The sequence below is a fragment of the Myxocyprinus asiaticus genome, chromosome 47 (genome assembly GCF_019703515.2).
Source record: "Myxocyprinus asiaticus isolate MX2 ecotype Aquarium Trade chromosome 47, UBuf_Myxa_2, whole genome shotgun sequence".
Classification (NCBI taxonomy): Eukaryota; Metazoa; Chordata; class Actinopteri; order Cypriniformes; family Catostomidae; genus Myxocyprinus; species Myxocyprinus asiaticus.
The window spans coordinates 21,716,234-21,737,636 of NC_059390.1; the positions used below are offsets into that span (position 1 = coordinate 21,716,234).

The 21,403-nt window shown below is 41.8% G+C and overlaps 1 protein-coding gene across 1 annotated transcript in view; it reads left to right on the top strand.

The window, feature by feature from the left end:
- LOC127436808 (membrane-associated guanylate kinase, WW and PDZ domain-containing protein 2-like) overlaps positions 1 to 21,403 on the top strand; it is a 383,618-nt gene that overhangs the window by 267,141 nt on the left and 95,074 nt on the right. Inside the window, exons 7-9 of the mRNA XM_051691206.1 lie at positions 7,048 to 7,105; positions 13,405 to 13,526; positions 19,594 to 19,776. Of these exons, the coding sequence (XP_051547166.1) occupies positions 7,048 to 7,105; positions 13,405 to 13,526; positions 19,594 to 19,776 (363 nt within the window). The remainder of the gene's footprint in view (positions 1 to 7,047; positions 7,106 to 13,404; positions 13,527 to 19,593; positions 19,777 to 21,403) is intronic.

The window sequence follows — 21,403 nt, forward strand, 5'->3', positions numbered from 1 at the left end:
TGGATACAGCACTCTGTGAACAGCCAGCTTCTTTGGCAATGAATGTTTGTGGCTTACCCTCCTTGTGAAGAGTGTCAATGATTGTCTTCTGGACAACTGTCAGATTAGCAGTCTTCCCCATGATTGTGTAGCCCAGTGAACCAAACTGAGAGACCATTTTGAAGGCTCAGGAAACCTTTGCAGGTGTTTTGAGTTGATTAGCTGATTGGCATGTCACCATATTCTAATTTTTTGAGACAGTGAATTGGTGGGTTTTTGTTAAATGTGAGCCAAAATCATCACAATTAAAAGAACCAAAGACTTAAACTACTTCAGTCTGTGTGCATTGAATTTATTTAATACACGAGTTTCACAATTTGAGTTGAATTACTGAAATAAATGAACTTTTCCACGACATTCTAATTTATTGAGATGCACCTGTATATATGGAGGGACCCAAGCCATATCTAGAGATCAGAATATCATAGAGACTTGGGGGTGGGCTCTTTTGACTGGGACCAGTAAGCAACCATCTAGCAACCACCCCAGGGCACCTTAGCAACAGCATAGCAATACCTTGGAAATCACTCTCAACATTAGCATTCATCATCACTGTGGATAGGGTATGCAACAACTACTTGAGTAGTCAGTTAGTTTTGCCACTAGTCATGTGTCGAGAAAACTTGGATAAAGTTCAGCCGATACTGGATTTTGCCAAAACCGATAATTAAGGTGCTGGAGGAAAGCCAATAACTGATTAATGAGCCCATTTAAAAAAAAAAAAAAAAAAGATTGAATGTGTCAAAAATTGAGAACTACTGTTGTTGAATTTTGCTTTTAAGCAATAGTTAAAAAAATAACTATTAGTGCCGATTAAGTGGGAAAAACGGTAAATCGGTTTATCATTCCAAGATATCGGTTGTCATTCCAAACTTGTCCAAATCCGTGGAACACCAAAGGAGATGTTATGCTGAATGTTTGCCCCAGTCACCTTTCACTTTCATTGCATCTTTATTTCCACACAATGAAAGCGAATGATGACTGAGGCCGACATTCTACCTAACATCTATTTTTGCATTCCATGGAAGACATATGAGTTTGCCCTCTTGTTTCATAACTGAAGAGAAGACACATCTCTGAAATCAAATCAAAGTCATTGACTGTTGTCTTTAATACCGTCACACTCAAGTTCCTCGACTGTTTGTTTCCTTGCAAATATTTACCGCAGCAGAAAGTGAAGTTTTGCTAGATATTCCGCTGTCTTCTCTCCTGTTTACCTGTCATCTCTCTGTCTCTGTCACTGTGTCTCCCTCTCTGATGGTGAGAATTCCCTGGGATGGCAAGTGAACGAATAAACAAAACTAACATGTCTCTCCATGTCTGTCACTCCAGTTTCAGTGCTATTTAATCATTTCTGAAACCGTCACTGTCAGTGAGCACTCGAAAAAAACAAAAACAAAAACACTCTGGGAACAGGTAGAGTTATCATTACAGAAACAGTTGTGTGGATAGATAGATTGATGGATGGATGTGGCTTAATCAGTTGACAGCTGCATAAATACAGGAATTGTGTTTGTTTTCGCTGTGATATTGTACAGATTAGCTCAATTAATAAAAACAGCATCGCACACTCAGCGGTGTGATTTTCACTGAGATGTTTAATCATGCAAGTTGCATGACGTGTCACAGCAGTTTTGTGCTATTTTGCATTCTTAGAACCACAACAAGCCTCGTTTACTGTAGATGTAACATTTCATATTGGATTTGAATATTGGAATATTGTGGTCCATAAATGTTGCTAGCAGCATTTCTTAGCTGATATTTCTTTCAGTTTTTCTCAGGAGTAATTAGTTCAGTCGGCGTCAGAAGCAATTTTATACTCCATAAACACTGATACATACAAATTCGTTTCACTTGAAGAAACATTCTGTTTTAGACTAACCTAATTCTCTCTCTTTATCTAAAAGATTAGAATACAAGCATTGAAATTGAATTATGTGATTTCTGCACCACTGGCTTCACCAAACAGATTTTAAAGTAATTACTGTTTTCAAACAGGCTTCCTGAAGACTAAACTTCCATTGGTCAAAATAGAGATAATTGGTTTGGTTAAGCCAATGTTGCTGTGTCAGGCTCCGAGTGTGAACGCCCCTTTAGAATGCATGCTAATTTAAAAGCTGCATATGTTTTGTCAACATACAATCCAAGTTAGAATCCGAGCAAGTTCTTGTAGAATATTCTCAACTCCGTACTAAAAGACAAAAGACATAATCTCAGCAAAAAAAGAAACGTCCAATTTTTCAGGACACTGTATTTTAAAGATAATTTTGTAAAAATCCAAATAACTTTACAGATCTTTATTGTAAAGGGTTTAAACAATGTTTTCCATGCTTGTTCAGTGAACCATAAACAATTAATCAGCATGCACCTGTGGAACGGTCGTTAGACACTAACAGCTTACAGACGGTAGGCAATTAAGGTCACAGTTATAAAAACTTAGGACACTAAAAACCTTTCTACTGACTCTGAAAAACATCAAAAGAAAGATGCCCAGGGTCCCTGCTCATCTGCGTGAACGTGCCTTAGGCATGCTGCATGGAGGCATGAGGACTGCAGATGTGGCCAGGGCAATAAATTGCAATGTCCATACTGTGAGACACCTAAGGCAGTGCTACAGGGAGACAGGAAGGAAGCTGATCATCCTCGCAGTGACAGACCATGTGTAAAAACACCTGCACAGAATCGGTACTTCCGAAAATCACACCTGCGGGACAGGTACAGGAAGGCAACAACAACTGCCCCAGCTACACCAGGAATGCACAATCCCTCCATCAGTGCTCAGACAGTCCGCAATAGGCTGAGAGAGGCTGGACTGAGGGCTTGTAGGCCTGTTGTAAGGCAGGTCCTTACCAGACATCACTGGCAACAGTGTCACCTATGGGCACAAACCCACCTTCGCTGGACCAGACAGGACTGGCAAAAAGTGCTCTTCACTGACGAGTCACGGTTTTGTCTCACCAGGGGTGATGGTCGGACTTGCGTTTATCGTCGAAGGAATGAGCGTTACACCGTGGCCTGTACTCTGGAGCAATTTGGAGATGGAGGGTACGTCATGGTCTGATGCTGTGACACACCGCCCCATCGGACTGATCTTGTTGTCATTGCAGGCAATCTCAACGCTGTGTGTTACAGGGAAGACGTCCTCCTCCCTCATGTGGTTCCCTTCCTGCAGGCTCATCCTGTCATGAACCTCCAGCATGACAATGCCACCAGCCATAATGCTCATTCTGTGTGTGATTTCCTGCAAGACAGGAATGTCAGTGTTCTGCCATGGCCAGCGAAGAGCCCGGATCTCAATCCCATTGAGCACGTCTGGGACCTGTTGGATCGGAGGGTGAGGGCTAGGGCCATTCCCCCCAGAAATGTCCGGGAACTTGCAAGTGCCTTGGTGGAAGAGTGGGGTAACATCTCACAGCAAGAACTGGCAAATCTGGTGCCGTTCATGAGGAGGAGATGCACTGCAATACTTAATGCAGCTGGTGGCCACACCAGATACTGACTGTTACTTTTGATTTTGAGCCCCCCCCCCCCCCCCCCCCCCCCCCTTCTTCAGGGACACATTATTCCATTTCTGTTAGTCACATGTCTGTGAAACCTGTTCAGTTTATGTCTTAGTTGTTGAATCTTTTTATGTTCATACAAATATTTACACGTTAAGTTTGCTGAAAATAAAAGCAGTTGAAAATTGAGAGGACGTTTCTTTTTTTGCTGAGTTTATATGGCTTTATTGATGGCGTATAAAGAAGTATATTCCATTATTGATGGGTGTTATTTTGGGAGACAGAGTCTGGCAGAGAGCAGAAGATTACGAAGCATTATTTAAATATTGTGTAAACCGAATGCAAATATTGAAGATAGTAATTAGCATGAGTTCCCAATTATCAAATGAACGTGGGATGGGTTACTCTATATTTGGAGGCCGTAAGATTAGACTGAACTGCGTTGATATTATTTATGTTTTTATTTGAACATATCGTTGATTCCTTTCACTATGCGTTGTCTATGTGTCTGTATTTGTTCTTGCTTGTTTATCACGTCAAGTGTACTGTACCTTTAAAGAGTCCTCAGTTGAACCCAAAGGCCTCAGTGGTAACAGTTGGATTGAATGTGGTGTGGGAAATGGGGGAATGTTATGTAATAATTTATGTTATGTCAGTGTCCTCATTTGTAAGTTTTGAGTTTTTTTGCTTTTTCTGTACTTTTGTAAACATGTTTACTTCAGCTTTGTGCTTCTTTTTGCCTGAGTGGGGGGGGGGACAGCAACCGGTGGAGTTTCTGGTGTCCCCCTAGGGTAAGATGGTGTCCCCATTGGGAGTAGGTGCACTATGCAGACTGCGTAATATGCGTATAGGAAGCAGCAGTACCGGTCAGTAATACTACATTGAAGATACATAATACCAATAAATGTATTCAGATGGTCCCTTACCACATCCTTTACAGTTTTAGCAATAAATGCTTTTCGAGTTATTAATAATAAAAAGTATATTATTATATCTTATATGCGGAGAACTTTCCTGACCCATGACTTTTTTTATTTCTTTGATTATTTATCTTATTTATGTAGACTTCTGTGTTGGTTTATATGTATTATTATTTTCTCCCCTTTTTCTCCCCAATTTGGAATGGCCAATTCCCAGTGTGCTCTAAGTCTTCGTGGTGGTGTAGTGATTCGCCTCAATCTGGGTGGCGGAGGACGAATCTCAGTTGCCTCCACGTCTTATCCACGCACATCTTATCACATGGCTTGTTGAGCGCATTACCCATGTGGAGGCTTCACACTGTTCTCCGCGGCATTCACGCACAACCACGTGCCCCACCAAGAGCGAACCACATTGTAGTGACCATGAGGAGGTTACCCATGTGAATATACCCTCCCTAACAACCAGGCCAATTTGGTTGCTTAGGAGACCTGGCTGGAGTCACTCAGCACACCCTGGATTCAAACTCGCGACTCCAGGGGTGGAAGTCAGCGTCTTTACTCGCTGAGCTACCCAGGCCCTGGTTTATATGTATTTTTACGTTTTTTTATTTTTTATTTTATTATGTATTTTTTCCTTCACCTGTACTTCTTATCTTTATGACTCAGTAATAGTATTCATACATTGTTGTATCTGTTTAATTTTGTACAACTTATTGATCATTTATATTGAACCTTCTGCTTTTCAATAAAAAAATCTAATCCATAGTTTTAGAATTATGTGTGGACTTTTCAGACCGTCCCTTACCCACCATATGAAAAATTTCCAACTTATATCAATGTTAAATTAACAATCTGGAACTATTTCACCGTGACGCCATCTGACCAGCTTATGGGACAAATCGCGTCCCGTATTGATTCGATATGGGATGCATCATTTCATATTTAAATACGGGTGGCAATCCCACCTGGAGGTCTAATACATTCTCATTAGCAAAGTGTGGATGCAGAAAATCGTGAGTTTATCGGGAGAAATTGTAAATCTGGAGTTTAGTGGGAGGAGGGGTGTAAAAATGGGAGAAACCTGGTAAAATCGAGGGTGTTGGCAGGTATTTCTATCTAATTTTACAACTTCCTTGTTATAACGAGGTAACACCATAAACCCTAAAACGACAATAAAAACAACATTTCAAACAACTTTACAGCTCAAATAATACATGTTTTAACAGAAGAACTAATGTAAGTGCTTTTCTAAAATTATAAGCTTCACATTTCTGCTTTGAACCCCTCCAAATATCCCCATTCACTTCTATTGTAATTGCCTCGCTGTAACCTCGATTTTTGCTGTTTTTAAAGAACAAAAGTGACGAGTCAAAATTATATTTTGTTGTAATCAACATTATGCCACAAATGCCGTTGATCAAGCTTAACTTGTATTGAACCCGGAATATTCCTTTAAGTGTTCTTCTAAATATGTGGATTGATCTATGCACATGCTTGTCTTCACAAATTGGACATTTTAATAAGACGACTAGCAGCTCATGGCACAGCAGTAGGGTAATACCCGACAGCGCTTTGATATGCCTGTGTGTGTGTGTGTGTATGTGTGTGTGTGTGTGTGTGTGTGCATTAGCCAGATTAAGTGAGAACATAACACAGTATCTGTCATTGGTAATTTACAAAGTTGTGTGTGATGTTCATGGTGTCTGGTATTTTTTCCTGCTCAGTTTATAGTTTGTGCCTTTTTTGTGTGTATATGTGTGTGTGCTTGTAATCTGCTTGTCACTTTCATCTTGAAGCCCAGTGGGTATGCATGCTATACAGTATGAAGCATGCGTATTCAAGTGTGTATGGGTATATGTATATTTAGTCTATACATTAATAATAGGATTTCAGCCAGCAAAGACAACCTCTGTGACCAATGAATTATCTTGTTTCCATTTCATTATATATGGTGTGACACCAACCCACCGTATCCTCTGTAAATCAACAATAGGACATGTTGGGATAGACCATGAATGTAACAGGATAAATCTCATGATGGAATATTGAGGGCATTTTTGACCAACTAAATAAATGGATGAATGTAAATAAAAAGCACAAATATAAATAAATGAAGCCTACTTTTAGAACCATTCTGAGTTTTTTAGTAGTGACATTAATACTGTTTTATTATTATTATTATTATTATTTAAATCAGCATGAATAATAAAAAAAAATTACATAAAAAAAAAAAAAAAAACACCAACATATACTACCTTGATGCACACATACTACAACAGTACTTTGCAAATGCATTTTATCATTTTTAATTATATTGAATAATTTTCTATTCTGTTTTATTCGCAGTACTGTAGGCTACTGACAATTAGGAGTGCTCAGTTATGATAATAATGTCACAATGCCAAAAATAAATAATTTGGCTAATTTCCTTTTGATTTGGTGCTGAAATAGATTGTTTGTGCTGTTGTTGTAGCCAGTTGGACAATAACTTTATGAACTGCAACATTTAACAGGCAAATATCCTATTGAGTGTTAATAAAAAGTTATTGTGGCTTTAATTTTTTTATTGTTTGTTTGTTTGTTTCCAGAGCTTCCTTATGGCTGGGAGAAAATTGATGACCCTATTTATGGAACCTATTACGTTGAGTAAGTTCACAGTGCTCTCAGTTAACAAACATAATTTAATCGCACTTTGGATCCCTGCGTTGTCTCTCAGCTGCGGGTTAATTGGTTAGATTGCCACTGCACCATGGCCAGCCCAAAAACATCTGGTCTGTTGTTCCCTAATTCAGTTCCCAGTGTGTGTGTCTCTATACGTGTGCCATCATTTTCCTTGCTTAATGCACAGTCTGGGGTGAGGAGGGACTATTTATAGTATGGTTCACTTGGCTACTCCTCCCCCTTGGACTGAAGAGAACAGCAGGCCTTGAGCCAATAATGCAGCTGTAGTAGCTTGGGATACACTACCACATAAACTCTCTCCGAACTGCCTCATAAGTGTTTTGCATGCAGGGCTACATCCACTCCTGTTGTCTGCAGATGGGATTATGGCATGTTTGTAACACATCTATCTATCATCTCTCTGTCTGTTTGTCTGTCTGTATGTCTGTCTGTCTGTCTGTCTGGCTGGCTGTCTGTGGAAGGAAGAGAAGGATAAATAGTAACTGTATGGCTGTGGGTTTTATGTTGTGGGTGATGACAGCTGGGAGGACGTGAAGCTGCATTTGGTGTGAAATGACTGTAATTTACTGTAAATATGTGTCTGGTGGCTTTTCACTGACTGGAGACACATAACGAGAGCATAATGCATATGGATAATCATTGCATAAAGTGTATTTGTGTGCTGTGTATTTGTTTTATTTTATTTTTTTTATTTATTTATTTTTTTCAGGTTAAGAAGCCATGATTTTACACTTATGTTATGATGGTTAAAGGTTTGAATGGGTTTAACAAGTTAAATGAACGTGCACTTTGCATCTTGCATATCAATCCTCTAAGGTTAGAACCAACTCTAAGGCCTTTTTATTCTTTACAAAACCTAACCTTAATATGCTGTAAGAAAATGTGAAAATGATCTCGGATGAAGTACTAGTATTACGTTTATGGACAAAGACAAAATCTAACTGCTAATTATATTCCGATCTGTTCGATCTATTTCAGGCCTTAGATCCCAAAAGAAATCTAAAACAGATACGTCAAAAAAATTGATCTTGCTTAGTGTCTGTGCAAAGCTGTAATCACAAATGCCACATCTTTATAAAGAGCCATTACCCCCTTTCATAAAAATGCCTCTTAATGGGGCCAAATTTTTTTGCAGTTTGAAAATTACTGTTTTTATCAGCACCTCTTAAAATGATTGAATTAACACTGACAGCAAGTGTTGAACAGACCGTTCAGAGATCCATTTGCCTTTCATAATGTTCTGATTACTGTCTGAGGTCATTGATGGATCATTCTTTAAACAAAGATAAGGACTAATTGGGCCTATGTTGTACTTAATAACCAGAGCCTGTTCAATTTGAAATGAGTTGTTAAAGGGTGTTAAAATCAACACTAATAGTTTTCATTTGTTGGGCAGCGTTTGGGCAAGATAATTCCCATTGATCCGGTTTTTCAATGATGAAAGTACATTCAGCAGTCCCAACGCAAGGGGTTACTTGCACGTCAATATATATGGTCATAGCCATGATAAACGTCATGGTTACTTTTGTAACCTCCATTCCCTGATGGAGGGAATGAGACGTTGTGTCGATGTAGTGACACTAGGGGTCACTCTTCGGAGCCCCAAACACCTCTGCTTTTTTTTAAAAAGGCCAATGGGAATTGGCGAGTGGAATTTGCATGCCACTCCCCCGGACATACGGTTATAATAGGAGCTGGTATGCAACCACTCATTCAGGTTTTGTGCTGAGGAGCCGAGACCAGGTCCCGGCCATTTCAGCGGGTAGTTCAGCGTTGTGGCAAGAGGGACACAATGTCTTGTTCCCTCCATCAGGGAACAGAGGTTACAAAAGTAACCATGACATTCCCTATCTGTCACTCACTCGACGTTGTGTCGATGTAGTGACATTAGGGGTCCCTATACAAAATGCCACAACTATCTGAACTGTGTTACGTGAACTGGTGGTGCATGACAGGCAGACCGCTGTGTGCCTCGTAGCCAGTGCACCAGGCCATCACGTAACCTCCCCAAACACTCTTATGAATGTCGAACGGTCCTTCAGGAACAAGTTGACTGCCCAACAATAGGGACAGGCTAGCCCAGCCGAGGCCTCATTTCTTCTTTTTTCTCCCCAAAAAGAGTGGAATTTGTTAACCGACTGGGAGCCATAAGTGTCTATGTCAGGGGGTGTCCCTCCCAAGGGGAAGACACCACGGAGACCACACCCCACCCAAAAAGAGGGGGTGGGGGTATTTTGAGTGGAATACGTCACATGGTCTTACCGAGTCTTGTCATAAGTATGTCATGTGGAGAGGTCCCATGGTAGGTCCTACCCGAAGGGGGAGGGGTTTCATCAAAGCATGGCGACCGGGGGCAGAGGGGCATCTGCCTAAGGAAGACGCAGCTTATCGACAGGAAAACGATTTTGCAGAAGATATCACATGGGGTCACCTTTGGGGAACCAGCACATGTGGAGCACCTACCTCAGTACAGGGCCCCATTAACGCATGGACTTGTCCAGCAGCGAGTTTCTCCGCAAACTCAACTGCCACAGGGCTAAAGTGGAAAGTCATCCAGGGATCACAGTCTGTGAACACGACTGGGAGTCAAGAGCACACGTCTTCACCTCAAGGGAGGGGAAAGGCGCTGTGCGCAAGCGGTACACCCGGCCAGCTGTCCCGGAACTTACCTGCTCGTGCCTGCCAATACACAGGACGAGACTGGCTCAACCCAGAGATTGTAGAACCTCGCAAAGGTGTTGGGTGCTGCCCAGCCCGCTGCTCTACTGATGTCTGCCAAAGAGGCGCCACTGGCCAGGGCCCAGGAGGCCGCCACACTCCTGGTAGAGTGGGCTCGTAACCCCGCAGGGGGTGGCACGTCCTGAGCCTGATATGCCATCGCGATGTCGTCAATGACCCAGTGGGCGATCCTCTGTTTGGAGACAGCGCTTCCTTTCCGCTATCCACCAAAGCAGACAAAGAGCTGCTCGAAGCTTCTAAAGCTCTGCGTGCGATCCAAATAGATGCGTAAATCTCGCACCGGACACAGCAATGCCAAGGCTGGGTCTGCCTCCTCCTGGGGCAGCGCTTGCAGGTTCACCACCTGATCCCTAGAAGGGGTCATGGGAACCTTGGGCACATAGCCCGCTCGGGATCTCAGGATCACATGAGAGTAACCCGGACCAAACTCCAGGCACGATTCACTGACAGAGAACACCTGCAGGTCCCCTACCCTCTTGATAGAAGTGAGCGCAGTCAGGAGGGCAGTCTTCAAAGAGAGTGCCTTAAGCTCAGCTGACTCCAAGGGCTCAAAGGGAGCTCCCCGTAGACCCTGAAGGACTACAGAGAGGTCCCACGAGGGGACGAGGTGCGGTTTGGAGGGATTCAAGCTCCTAGTGCCTCTCAGGAACCTGATGATCAAGTCGTGGTTCCCCAAGTACTTACCATCTACTGCATCGTGATGAGCCGAAATAGCGGCTACATATACCTTCAAGGTGGAGGGGGACAGCTGCCCCTACAGCCTCTCCTGCAGGAAGGAAAGCACCGATCCGACTGTGCATCTCTGGGGGTCGAAGAACACCACTTAGCGAACAGACGCCACTTCATGGCATACAGGCGCCTCATTGAGGGAGCCCTAGCCTGGGTGATCATGTCTACCACCACGGGTGGTAGGCCACTTAGGTCTTCCGCATCCCGTCCAAGGGCCAGACGTGGAGATTCCAGAGGTCAGCCTCTCGCATCTAAACCAAGTTGAGCCAAAGGTGGTGCTCCTGGACCACCAGGGTGGATATCGCCTGCCCGAGAAACCGCGCCGTGACCTTTGTTGCCCCGGAGAGCGAGGTCGGTCGCCGAGCGCAGTTCCTGTATCAATCCCGGGTCAGAACTACCCTCATGCAGCTCTTTTAGCGCCTTGGCTTGGTGTACTTGCAGGAGAGCCATGGCGTACAGGGCAGATGTGGCTTGTCCAGTGGCACAATAGGCCCTGGTCGTCAGGGACAACATAAACCTACAGGCCCTGGACGGGAGCTTTGGGCGCCCATGCCAGGTGGCGGTGCTCTGTGGATACAAGTGCACCACAAGCACCTTATCCACCTGGGGGATCACCAAATACCCCCTGGCTGCTCTACCGTCGAGGGCAGTGAGAGCGGGGGAGCTAAAAGACCAGGACCGGGCAGTAAAAGGTGCCTCCCACGATCTTGTCAGCTCCTCATGCACTTCCGGAAAGAAAGGAACGGGGCGGGGCATGGCCGTGGGTGGTGCCCCGAGCCCAGGAACCAATCATCGAGCATCAAGGGTTCAGGGGAGAGTGGAGGGTTCCACTCTAGCCCAACGCTCGCGGCTGCCCGAGAAAGCATGTCTGTCAGTTCCACGTCGGCCTGAGACTGGGCGACCATTCCCGAAGGAGGAAGCCCAGTCTAAGCCTCTGTGTCCAACTGGATGAGCCCGCTCTCCCATGCTGCGCTTGATAACTCATCGTCTTCCCGGGCTCCGAGCAAAAGGTCGAACTCGCACTGAGACGAGCCGGCGGTCTCATCCGAGCGCCCGACCGGGGCAAGCAAGCGTGCTGGGGAATGGGAGATCCGTGGGGGGTTACCCAGCGGAGGTGGTCCCATTGATGTCCCCAAATTGCCCCCAGTGCTAACCGACGCGTCCTCAAACCCGTAGGTAGAACGACCAGTGCGGGGAGAAGCTGGGGTGGCTTGCTTTTTATGAAAGCAAGCCGCGACCGCAACGTTGCCATGGTCATGTTCTCGCAATGAGGATATGACCCATCCACGAACGATTTCTCCAAGTGGGCATCACCCAGACACATAAGACAGCGATTGTGGCCGTCAGAAGCGGAGAGATAACAACCGCAACCAGGTATAACACACAAACGGAAAGGCATCTTTAAAAAGACGTTCCGTGTGTGCCGCTCTTTTTGTGAATGAAAATATACTCTTTTAGAATATACTCTCTTTTTCACTCTGTCGAAGTGCCCAGGGGCGTTCTCTGCACTCCACAGGTGCAGAGGGGGAGAAGCCGCTGAAATGCGCCATAAATCCAGCAGTTTTGAGGTGCGTCTTTGGAGGGAATTGAATTCAGTGCACTGAATATAACCGCTCGGCTCCGAAGAGAAAATCTGAATGAGTGGTTGCATACCAGCTGCTTTTATACCCGTATGTCCGGGGGAGTGGCATGCAAATTCCACTCGCCAATTCCCATTGGCCTTTTTTCAAAAAAGCAGAGGTGTTTGGGGCTCCCAAGAGTGACCTCTAGTGTCACTACATCGACACAACGTCGAGTGAGTGACAGATAGGGAACAATGGATAGCTGGTCAGAAGGATATATGTTATTATTGCTATTATTACATCTTTATTTTACCAGGCTTGTCCCTTGGGATTCAAATATCTTCAAGAGAGATCTGGCCAAAATGGTAGCATAAAACATTAAAATTAACAATAAACATGACAAGAATACAATAGGCAAAGTGATAAATAAAAAAACACATATGCTGGAATTAACTATATGTTAAAACTTTGATGCTAAATTTCTGTTTTAAAAGTCTTTTATTTGTGTGCTGTAACCATTTAGAGGCACTAAAATTTGTAATTTCATAGTTTCATAGTTGCAGTGTGCTCCAAGAAGAAGAGTAGCAGTTACAATATTTTCCAAACTTACAAAGAATTTTGTTTTAGGCACAGATGCACATAATATATCACAATGCTACTTCTTAAAATACACATTTTAGGATAGTTCAACATTTTAAAACATTTAAACATGGTATAATGTGTTTAATGGAGCTGAGAGTACTACATTCTGAGAACATAGCATAAGCTAACAGAGGCTAGTTAGGCTAACTGGGGCAAATTAGCTACTTTGCTGAAGTAATAAAAAACTAGCCTAAGGTGTTTAGCTGATCGCTAAGCTGGTCTTCCAACCTGACTAGCTAAAAAGTAACAAGTCACCTTACAGGCTGGTTTAAACTGTTTTGTTTTGCTTTTTGTTTTGTTTCAGCAGTGTAGGCTAACTCATCCACAGTTAGCATATGCTGCTTAGCCTGAGTTAGATTAATGAACTTAATTTTTGTCTTGATACATTCACTAGATGGGAGATGCATAAACATTGTGAATTGTGGGTGTTCCAATTGAATTTATTGAAAATTTGCTAGGCTTTTTTGCTTAATTCTGCAAGCGCAGATTCTGTGTGGGCCTAGTCATGTGTTAGTACGTAGCTTTTCTAAAGTTTAAATGCTTTATAAGTAACTGTTGTATGAGCTTCTGTCTGGGATTGTCTGATTGCAGTCACATAAACAGAAGGACTCAGTTTGAGAACCCCGTTCTAGAGGCCAAGAGAAGACTACAACAGCAACAGCAGATGCAGAGTCAAGGCCTGTCCTCTCTCCCCCTGCCTACTGTCTACAGAGGTAAAGTGTTATTTACATCCAGTCAAATGACAAAAAACACCATAACACCTTTTTGCTCTCAATGCAATTACATTTTTCAAGTCTGGTGGAATTACTGATGGCTTGATTTTCGTGACTATTATTACATTTCTCCTGTGAGCTCAGTGTCTGTCTCCATAGTAACACATTTGAGCTCAGACTTTGTCTTTGATATTCCTTCTGTGAGTGAACTTATTGTTAAAGGAATGTTTTGGGTTCAATGCAAGTTAAGCTCAAATGTCAGTGTTTGCTCCTTTTAAAGCAAAAACTTAGTTAGAGTAAGGCACTTTCAGTGGACGTAAGTGCCAGTGTACGAAGGGTTTAAAGGGAGAAATGTGAAGCTCATATTTTTGTTGAAGCGTTTACATTCATTCTTCCATAGAAATATATATTATTTGAGCTGTAAAGTTGTTCAAATTATCTTTCTTTTTTTTTTTTTTTTTTTTACTTCTGTAAGGAAATATTATGTGTTAAGCTGTACAGTCGATGCACACAATCCTTCCTGTTCTGACTCAGTTATCCATTGAGAATGTGTTCCTTTTCATTAGTTGATCTTGGCAGCTTCCTCATTATGGTTAGAAGGATTTCTAGCAATAATTCCTGTCTCAGGTAATCCATTCAGCATGGTCATGCTGTTATCAACATGAAGGTAAGGGGCAGCACATTGTTAGCCAGAAGGGGGTTAACAAAAATAACTCAACCTCTCTTGGTCCATCTTTCAGAAAGAGCATGATCCCTGACTCACTTAGTCATTAGCTAGACCAGCTATGGCCTCAAATATGTTGTAGCTAAATTGGCTATATAATTGGTGGGTAACATTTATAACAAAAGTCCCTTGGTAATAAAGCTTTTTCACAGTTGCAACACGTGAAATCTCTGTTATACATAAGATCTTGCAACCACAGGAGTGATGTAAGCTAGATTGAATTTTAAGCAAAAGTGGTCCATAATTTGTTTAATCTAAATCTACCTCTACCTCTACTACATCTACTTTTGTGGCAATTGTGATTTTGCCAAATAATTTTCCTGGATCAGTTTCTTCTGTTGGTTCTGGAACAACATTGTCAAACATAGTCCCGACCCTGACCCTAAAATTAGAGGGAAATTATTGGTTTATATGTACGTAGTGGGAGCCCCAACCCCAGCCTTATGCTTAACTCCTAAACCTAACTCTAAAATTGAATTGGTTGATGGGAATATTGTTCTACATTTTCAAAAGAAAAAACACCCTAAACCAGTTTAAGCTTGTTTTCCATCCTGGCCATGCTGGTACTCAGCTGGTTTAGCTGGCTGGCAATCTGGACTCACATCCTGACCAGGGTTACTTTTCCCAAAAACATTGTCATCCATCCATGGTCGCAAGTTCCATTGTTACCGACATAGTTCAATGGTTTGGTGTTTCCTAAAACCATAGTTCCAGCGAACATTCGCAAACAGCATCGCAAAGTTGTGTTGGAACTACAGCTCATAACCTGAGGTTAGAAGCATAGTTCCTTGTTAGTTTGCTGTGTGACATCATTTAATTTCGCTTAGGCGTCTATATCTTTCGATATATATCTTTCATTCTATCAACACTTTGACCATGTTTGCAAGCATTTAAGAAAATGACTTATTCTGGGGTTTTGCAGAAAGTGATGTTCTGAAACGTGCAAATGCTGCCATTTATGGGATTAAAGACTGTTTAGAGAAAGTGCTTTATCACACATGATTTCTGTAGGAGAACGTGGATTATATGTTTATGTTAAAGCATAAGTGCCATTTATATGTTTTTGAAGAGTGTGCATTTGCTCAAGTGCATCGGGGAACCCCGAAGTCTGATGTAGAGGGAAACCCCACTATTGCAGTGCAATGCATCTGTCACATTTCAAAGTGCATGCCACTTTCATGTCTTCAGCAGCTTTTGCGCATTAAACAGCTTTCCGGTGTACGTGTAAATGAGTTATTATAATTTGATATCCATAGAAGTTATTACTCCACCCCCTGCGTAACGTCATTAACGACAGCTCTATATTGTTGAACCAACGTGGTTCGAATGATGGATGTGCGACATAGTTACTACGATTTTGGGAAACAGTCGTGACTAACTAGTTAATTTCTTCAATGATGCATTGTACTGTGTGGTTAAGCAGTGAGTTATGTCATTGTATGGGAAATGCACCCCAGGTTGGGTGAACAGGAAAGACCAGCAAACCTTCTTTTCAGCTGGGTAAGATAAACAAGGATTTGATCCAGAAACAATTTCTATTTGGCAAAATCACCTTACATTTTAAGTTGAAACTTAAATCTTCTCTGTCCAGTGGTCCTCCCTTGTATCTTTAAATGATGTGTATCCATTTCCTGTGTGAGCTGAGGGTTTTTCTTCTTTATAACAGTAGAGGAGAGCCACTCCTCTGCTACCTTACCCAGGGCCAGACTGGCATACGTGGGTCCAGCTCCCGAGCGCTCTCACAGTCTCACTGACCTGTCCGAGGCCCCCCTATACCAGGCCGGTGTGTTTGGACTGCATGGTACGTCCCTAGAACAGCACCCCCCATTTGCAGTGGAGGAACTACAGCAGGAGTCTCTTTCCTGGCTTTTCTGCATAGTCCTTAAGTTCCTCCACAGAACATTCTCTCAGTTTCTAAACCAGTGGAGATTTTTTTTCTGTTGGCTTTTTTTTTTTTTTTTTTTTGCCTGCACTTTTAGGATATGCATGAGTACATCTACCCTGCTGGAAACATCAGCATATCTGGTGACCAGCATACAGTATGTTGTGCTGTGGATGCAGGGATGCTGGTGTGCTGGTTTCTTTCATCTGACTACCTTATCTAGTAAGGATGGGACAGGATGGTTTACTAGTCGTCTAAAACCGACTTGATTAGTGATGTCGACTTGCTAATACGTAAATGGTTCAAAACTTTAAAAATTATGTCATTATGTACTCACCCTCATGCCGTTGCAAACCCATATGACTGACTGACTTTTGAACACAAAAGGATTTATATTTAAAAATATTGTAATTACTGATTTCCATACAATAACAGTTGATACTGAGTCACTTAAAAACTTAAAAAAGCACACAAATGTGTTGTAAAATTAGTTCATGTGACTAGTGTGTCATATTCCAACTCTTAAAATGACAAATGATAACTTTGTATGATGACGAATCTGAAATGTAAGTCGATATACACTCTCAAATTAAACCATATCATTGACCATTGATTAAATGATGTATACAAAGCCCAAATCAAATATTCCGACATATCAATAACCCCAATCCTCATTGGTTCTTGTCTGTCTTGTGACCACATATCATGACATCATGACACAAAAACCTATGAGGTTTGATGTAATCGACATGTCAATATATTTGATTTGAGCTCTGTAGACAGCAGTTGAAGAAGTATATGATTTTATTTTATTTGAACAGCAACTTAAATGTCGGTCTGTTCATCATTCAGAGTGATTGTATGGCTTCAGAAAACTTGTCATATGACACAGATGTTGCATGGACTTTTTTAAGAGATTTCGGGGTGCTGTTTTAAGCTTTAAAGTGAGTCACCATCAACTGCTATTGTATGGAAATCAGCAATTGAAACATTCTTTAAAATATCTTATTTTATGTTCCACAGAAGAAAATCATACTGGTTTGGACAACATGAGTGTGAGTAAATGATGACATAATTTAAAACAACAGGTTTTAATTCAAATGTATATGCTGACTGACTGATCGTGCTTAAACCCTCTCCATACAAGTAAATTTCAGCAAAGTGAAAAAGGACCTCGTACAATGCAAAATTTGCTTAATTACAAATATTACTTCCCTAAATCTATCCCTTTTAAAGCATTGCCACTGCAGAAACAAATTCACTACCTTCAACAATACATTTCAAGACAATTACTGTCAGCCTTCAAATCACCTTCTGTGAGTAATGTTTCCTTTATTATGCAAAATCTCTTATTTGAGAGGTCTGTGATGGTTTTGTGCAATAAATAGCAACAGTTATTGTAGAGGTTCTAAGAGTGGGAGGCAAGAAGGAAGCGGGAGCTGGCGTTGCAGTCCACGTGAGTGTTCTTTTATTCTCAGGCTTTAACTCAGCATATGCTTTCCAGCAAGACTTCCAGTTTGCACACACAGCTTCAATGACAACAGTCAGCATAAACTCAAATCAATCAAAAAACAGCTTTTCAGCGCTGAGCTTCAGGGGGTATGCGTGTCTCGGACTCTCTCCCCCGGTCGGGCATTCCGCCAGCCTTTTAAAGCCCGTCTCCGCCATCACTGAAATGAGACAAAGGTGTTTAGAGTCAATAATAACCAGGTGATGGCTCTTACCACTTCCTCTCTCCCCACTGACAGACACATGACTATGTCCAGCTCCACAGTTATTTAGCCTACTTATTTGTTGAATAAGGGCTGCACTTAGCATCCATATGTGTAGTTTTTGATTTGTCAAGATGACAGAGATTTTGCCATTCCTGTAAACAAACATAGTCCTAACCCTAACCATAATCTACCCCTATATCTATTTTAGAAATAGGATGATCCAGGAATAATTCCTATTTATTGACGTCATGGTAATCAACTAGTTGTCTTTTAGACAACCCACTGACTATAGTCGATTTTGGAAATATGGACTTTCTACAGCCCTATAGAGCTCAACATTGCCCGTTCACGTTTTCCACAAACTCGGTTCTGGAAGTATTTTTCCCATTCATATTTTTTTTCCATAGGGATTTACTAAAAGTCTTCATAAAAGAGTTTTAAGCCATGAACCAAACCAACCAGCTCCGAGGTGAATCACAACATTACAAACTCTGAGTTGTAATCAAATTAAAAACAATATAAAAATATAAAACTGTTTTTTTAAAGTTGTTTATTAGAGGTATAGAAACTATATTTTAAGTCTATTGCAAAGTATTCAGATATATGCAATTATAAAAGTTATTTGAGAGTGTATGCAGATCGACTCTGTTGTGTCATTCACAGTGCATCACGCTGCAGTGCTCTTTTGCTGCACTTTGTTGGCCTCAGTTCTCTGATTGGTGGATCTTTTCTCTTCAGGATAATGGGTAGTTTAGTTCTTCACCGGGAATGCTGCTATTAAATGCTTTTTTTTTTCCTTTTTTTTTTTTTTTTTGTTTTACAAATGAAGATGAAATAATGCAGAATAAAGCACTTGCTTTCTATGAACAAAATCAGTGCTCACAGTAGGTCTGTCTTTAAAGGTGTATAAGTTATTGTTAAAAATAAATTACCACTAAAGAAAAAATAATAATGGGATCTCTACTTCTGGAACCAGACTGTTGCTCTCTATTTAGCATATTTAACTAACTTGATCAACCAGCTTCACCAGAAAAATTATGTTAGTCGATCAACTAGACCAGCGACCAAACCAAAATTCCTGCTGGTCGAAGCTGGTTTTTCAGCAGGGTATCTGGACCAGCTATTGTCCCTAACAAACGCATGGCAAAAATAGCTGAAGGTCTAGACTGGACCTTGATGGTGGACCAAACAACCTCTAAACAAGAAAAGGAGATGGAGTAACTAAGGCTGGCATCTTCTAACTCCATATAGTGTACTGAAGTAAGCACTTCTAGTTTTGAAGAAGCATGTCTTCAGTACAAATGTCCTTGTTGTGCGATTGCAGCAAAAGAGCTTCTCCAGAATGGCTTTTGAGGCTGCTTTTCTCCACTCTGAGAGAATAGAAGAACCGCTCTGCCTGTGCTGGTTCTTCTCTTGGCTTTTTTTTTTTTTTTTTTTTTTGCTTAAGTCTTCAGAAAAAAACCCTGGCCATGGTTAAACACCATTTAATGTAATGCCGGAGTATGTTTATAGAGCCAAAGTGAGATTTGAGCAAAAAACAAGCCATCCTTTCCCACTCTGCTGTTGTTTGTTTGGCTGCAAGCAGAGCGTTTGGCCTTCTACCCAGAATTCCCCAAAGTGATGCGATCGGCTGCTTGTAATGGTTGTGGAGCGGCTTACAAAGTACCCCATAAATGTCTGGCTATCGTCAATTGGCATTGCTTTCATTGTGATCTAGTGTGTGTTTTCATCTTTTTGCCCTTGCAGAAAAGCCTCTATTCACACGGGACCCCACACAGCTGAAGGGGAGTTTCCTTTCGACAGCCCTGCAGAAAAGCAACATGGGATTTGGCTTCACTATCATTGGCGGCGATGAACCGGACGAGTTCCTGCAGGTCAAAAGTGTCATACCCGACGGACCTGCAGCACAAGATGGGAAAATGGCTACAGGTACACACACACAAAAAATGAACATGCTTACATGCTGGCAGGTCGATGTTTGAGTGGTGCTAATGTGCTATTCTCACTCAAACTGAGCTCCCAGCTGGCTATTCTTTCTCAATCTCTATTTGTGTCTATATGACTGCTGAGGTTGCAGTTTGAATCTGTCTCTGATAGTGCATTAGAGACAGTCAGGGGTTAAGTGACTTTACTGACAGTGTATTTACTGGCTTTGTGTGTGTGTTGTCTGCAATGTGGGAAGGTTGTATTAATCACAGTGTGGCTTATGAAATCTGTAACTCCAGTACAGTCTATTTGGGAGTGTGACTGTGGCAGTATTACTCAAAAACATGCTGTGGTGATGGGGGCATGGCCGAGCGACGTCTGTGGAGAGCGAGGCCAGGAGAGGAAGAACGGTTAGGATTGACAACTGTGGGAAGTCACTTCTAACAGCTGTTTTTTGTTGCAGTGAGAGCTGAAGAGTGATAAAAGGGCAATCCAAACCGCCGGAGGGGAGAGAGAGCTATGCTTCAAACGCTTGAGTGTGTGTGTGCGTTTAAGTGTGTGTTCTGAAAAGCCACGTTGTTTATTGTAAATAAACAGCTTCATTGAGAAAAGAATACACCGAGTCCCGCTTCCTCCTTCTGACAGATCCGGTGACTTGTTACAGTGGTGCTGAAACCTGGGATTAGGAGGAAGCGGGACTCGGTGTATTCTTTTCTCAAATGCAATAAATTAACAACGCTGTCAGTGGGCACAATTTATTCTCAGTGAATTCTCTCCATAATTGCTTCAAACGTTTTTGTCTATTCAGAATATAAACAACGCATTTCCCAAGATTCCACTCTTTTTTATTATTGTTGTGGTTAGTTGTGGATATTATCCTCTCTGCTAGTTTCTTCCACCCATCCTGCTCCCCTGGGCTCCTTGTCCTACTTGTGCTGTTCTGCAGACACACACACACACACACACACACACACACAAACAATCAGACAGGACTGTGGAGGAGCTTCAGGTCCATGCGAGTGTGAAATACCCAATTCTGCTAGATTAGGAATACGGTGGAGTTCAGAGAAGAAACTTCACTCACACTACCTGCAGAGCACACAGATGAGCATCACTAGTGCAGGGGAATGTCATGTTTAAAAGTAATGCGTCCCAGTATTTGTTACTCCTAATAAAAGCAACTAATTACTAATTACTTAAAAGTTACATTGTGACTTTGTATGGACAGTAATGTGTCAGTTTCTTGTGTGTTACTCTGTCTCATCATTAGTTCTTGCTTGCAGTGTAGACTGCATGTCTATGTAATGGAGAAGGGAGAGGTTTTCAATTGTACAGTATTTGTCAGGAAATTACATAAACAGTAACACTTCTTACTTATTTGAAAAAGGTATTATAGTGTAAATTTAAAAAAGTAACACAATACACTGTTTTGTAACCAGGTGCGACACAACACGTTTCCAGAGACAAGCAATTTGTCCACAATGAAAACAAAAGTAGTGTGACACAACAGTTATAGGCAATCAGAGCATATTTGACATTTATCATACAGATATGTGGAGTGGGATTTTGGACCCATTACACTTTGCTGTGGGCAGGGCTACCCAACGTGATAGAAATACAAACCAAAAAA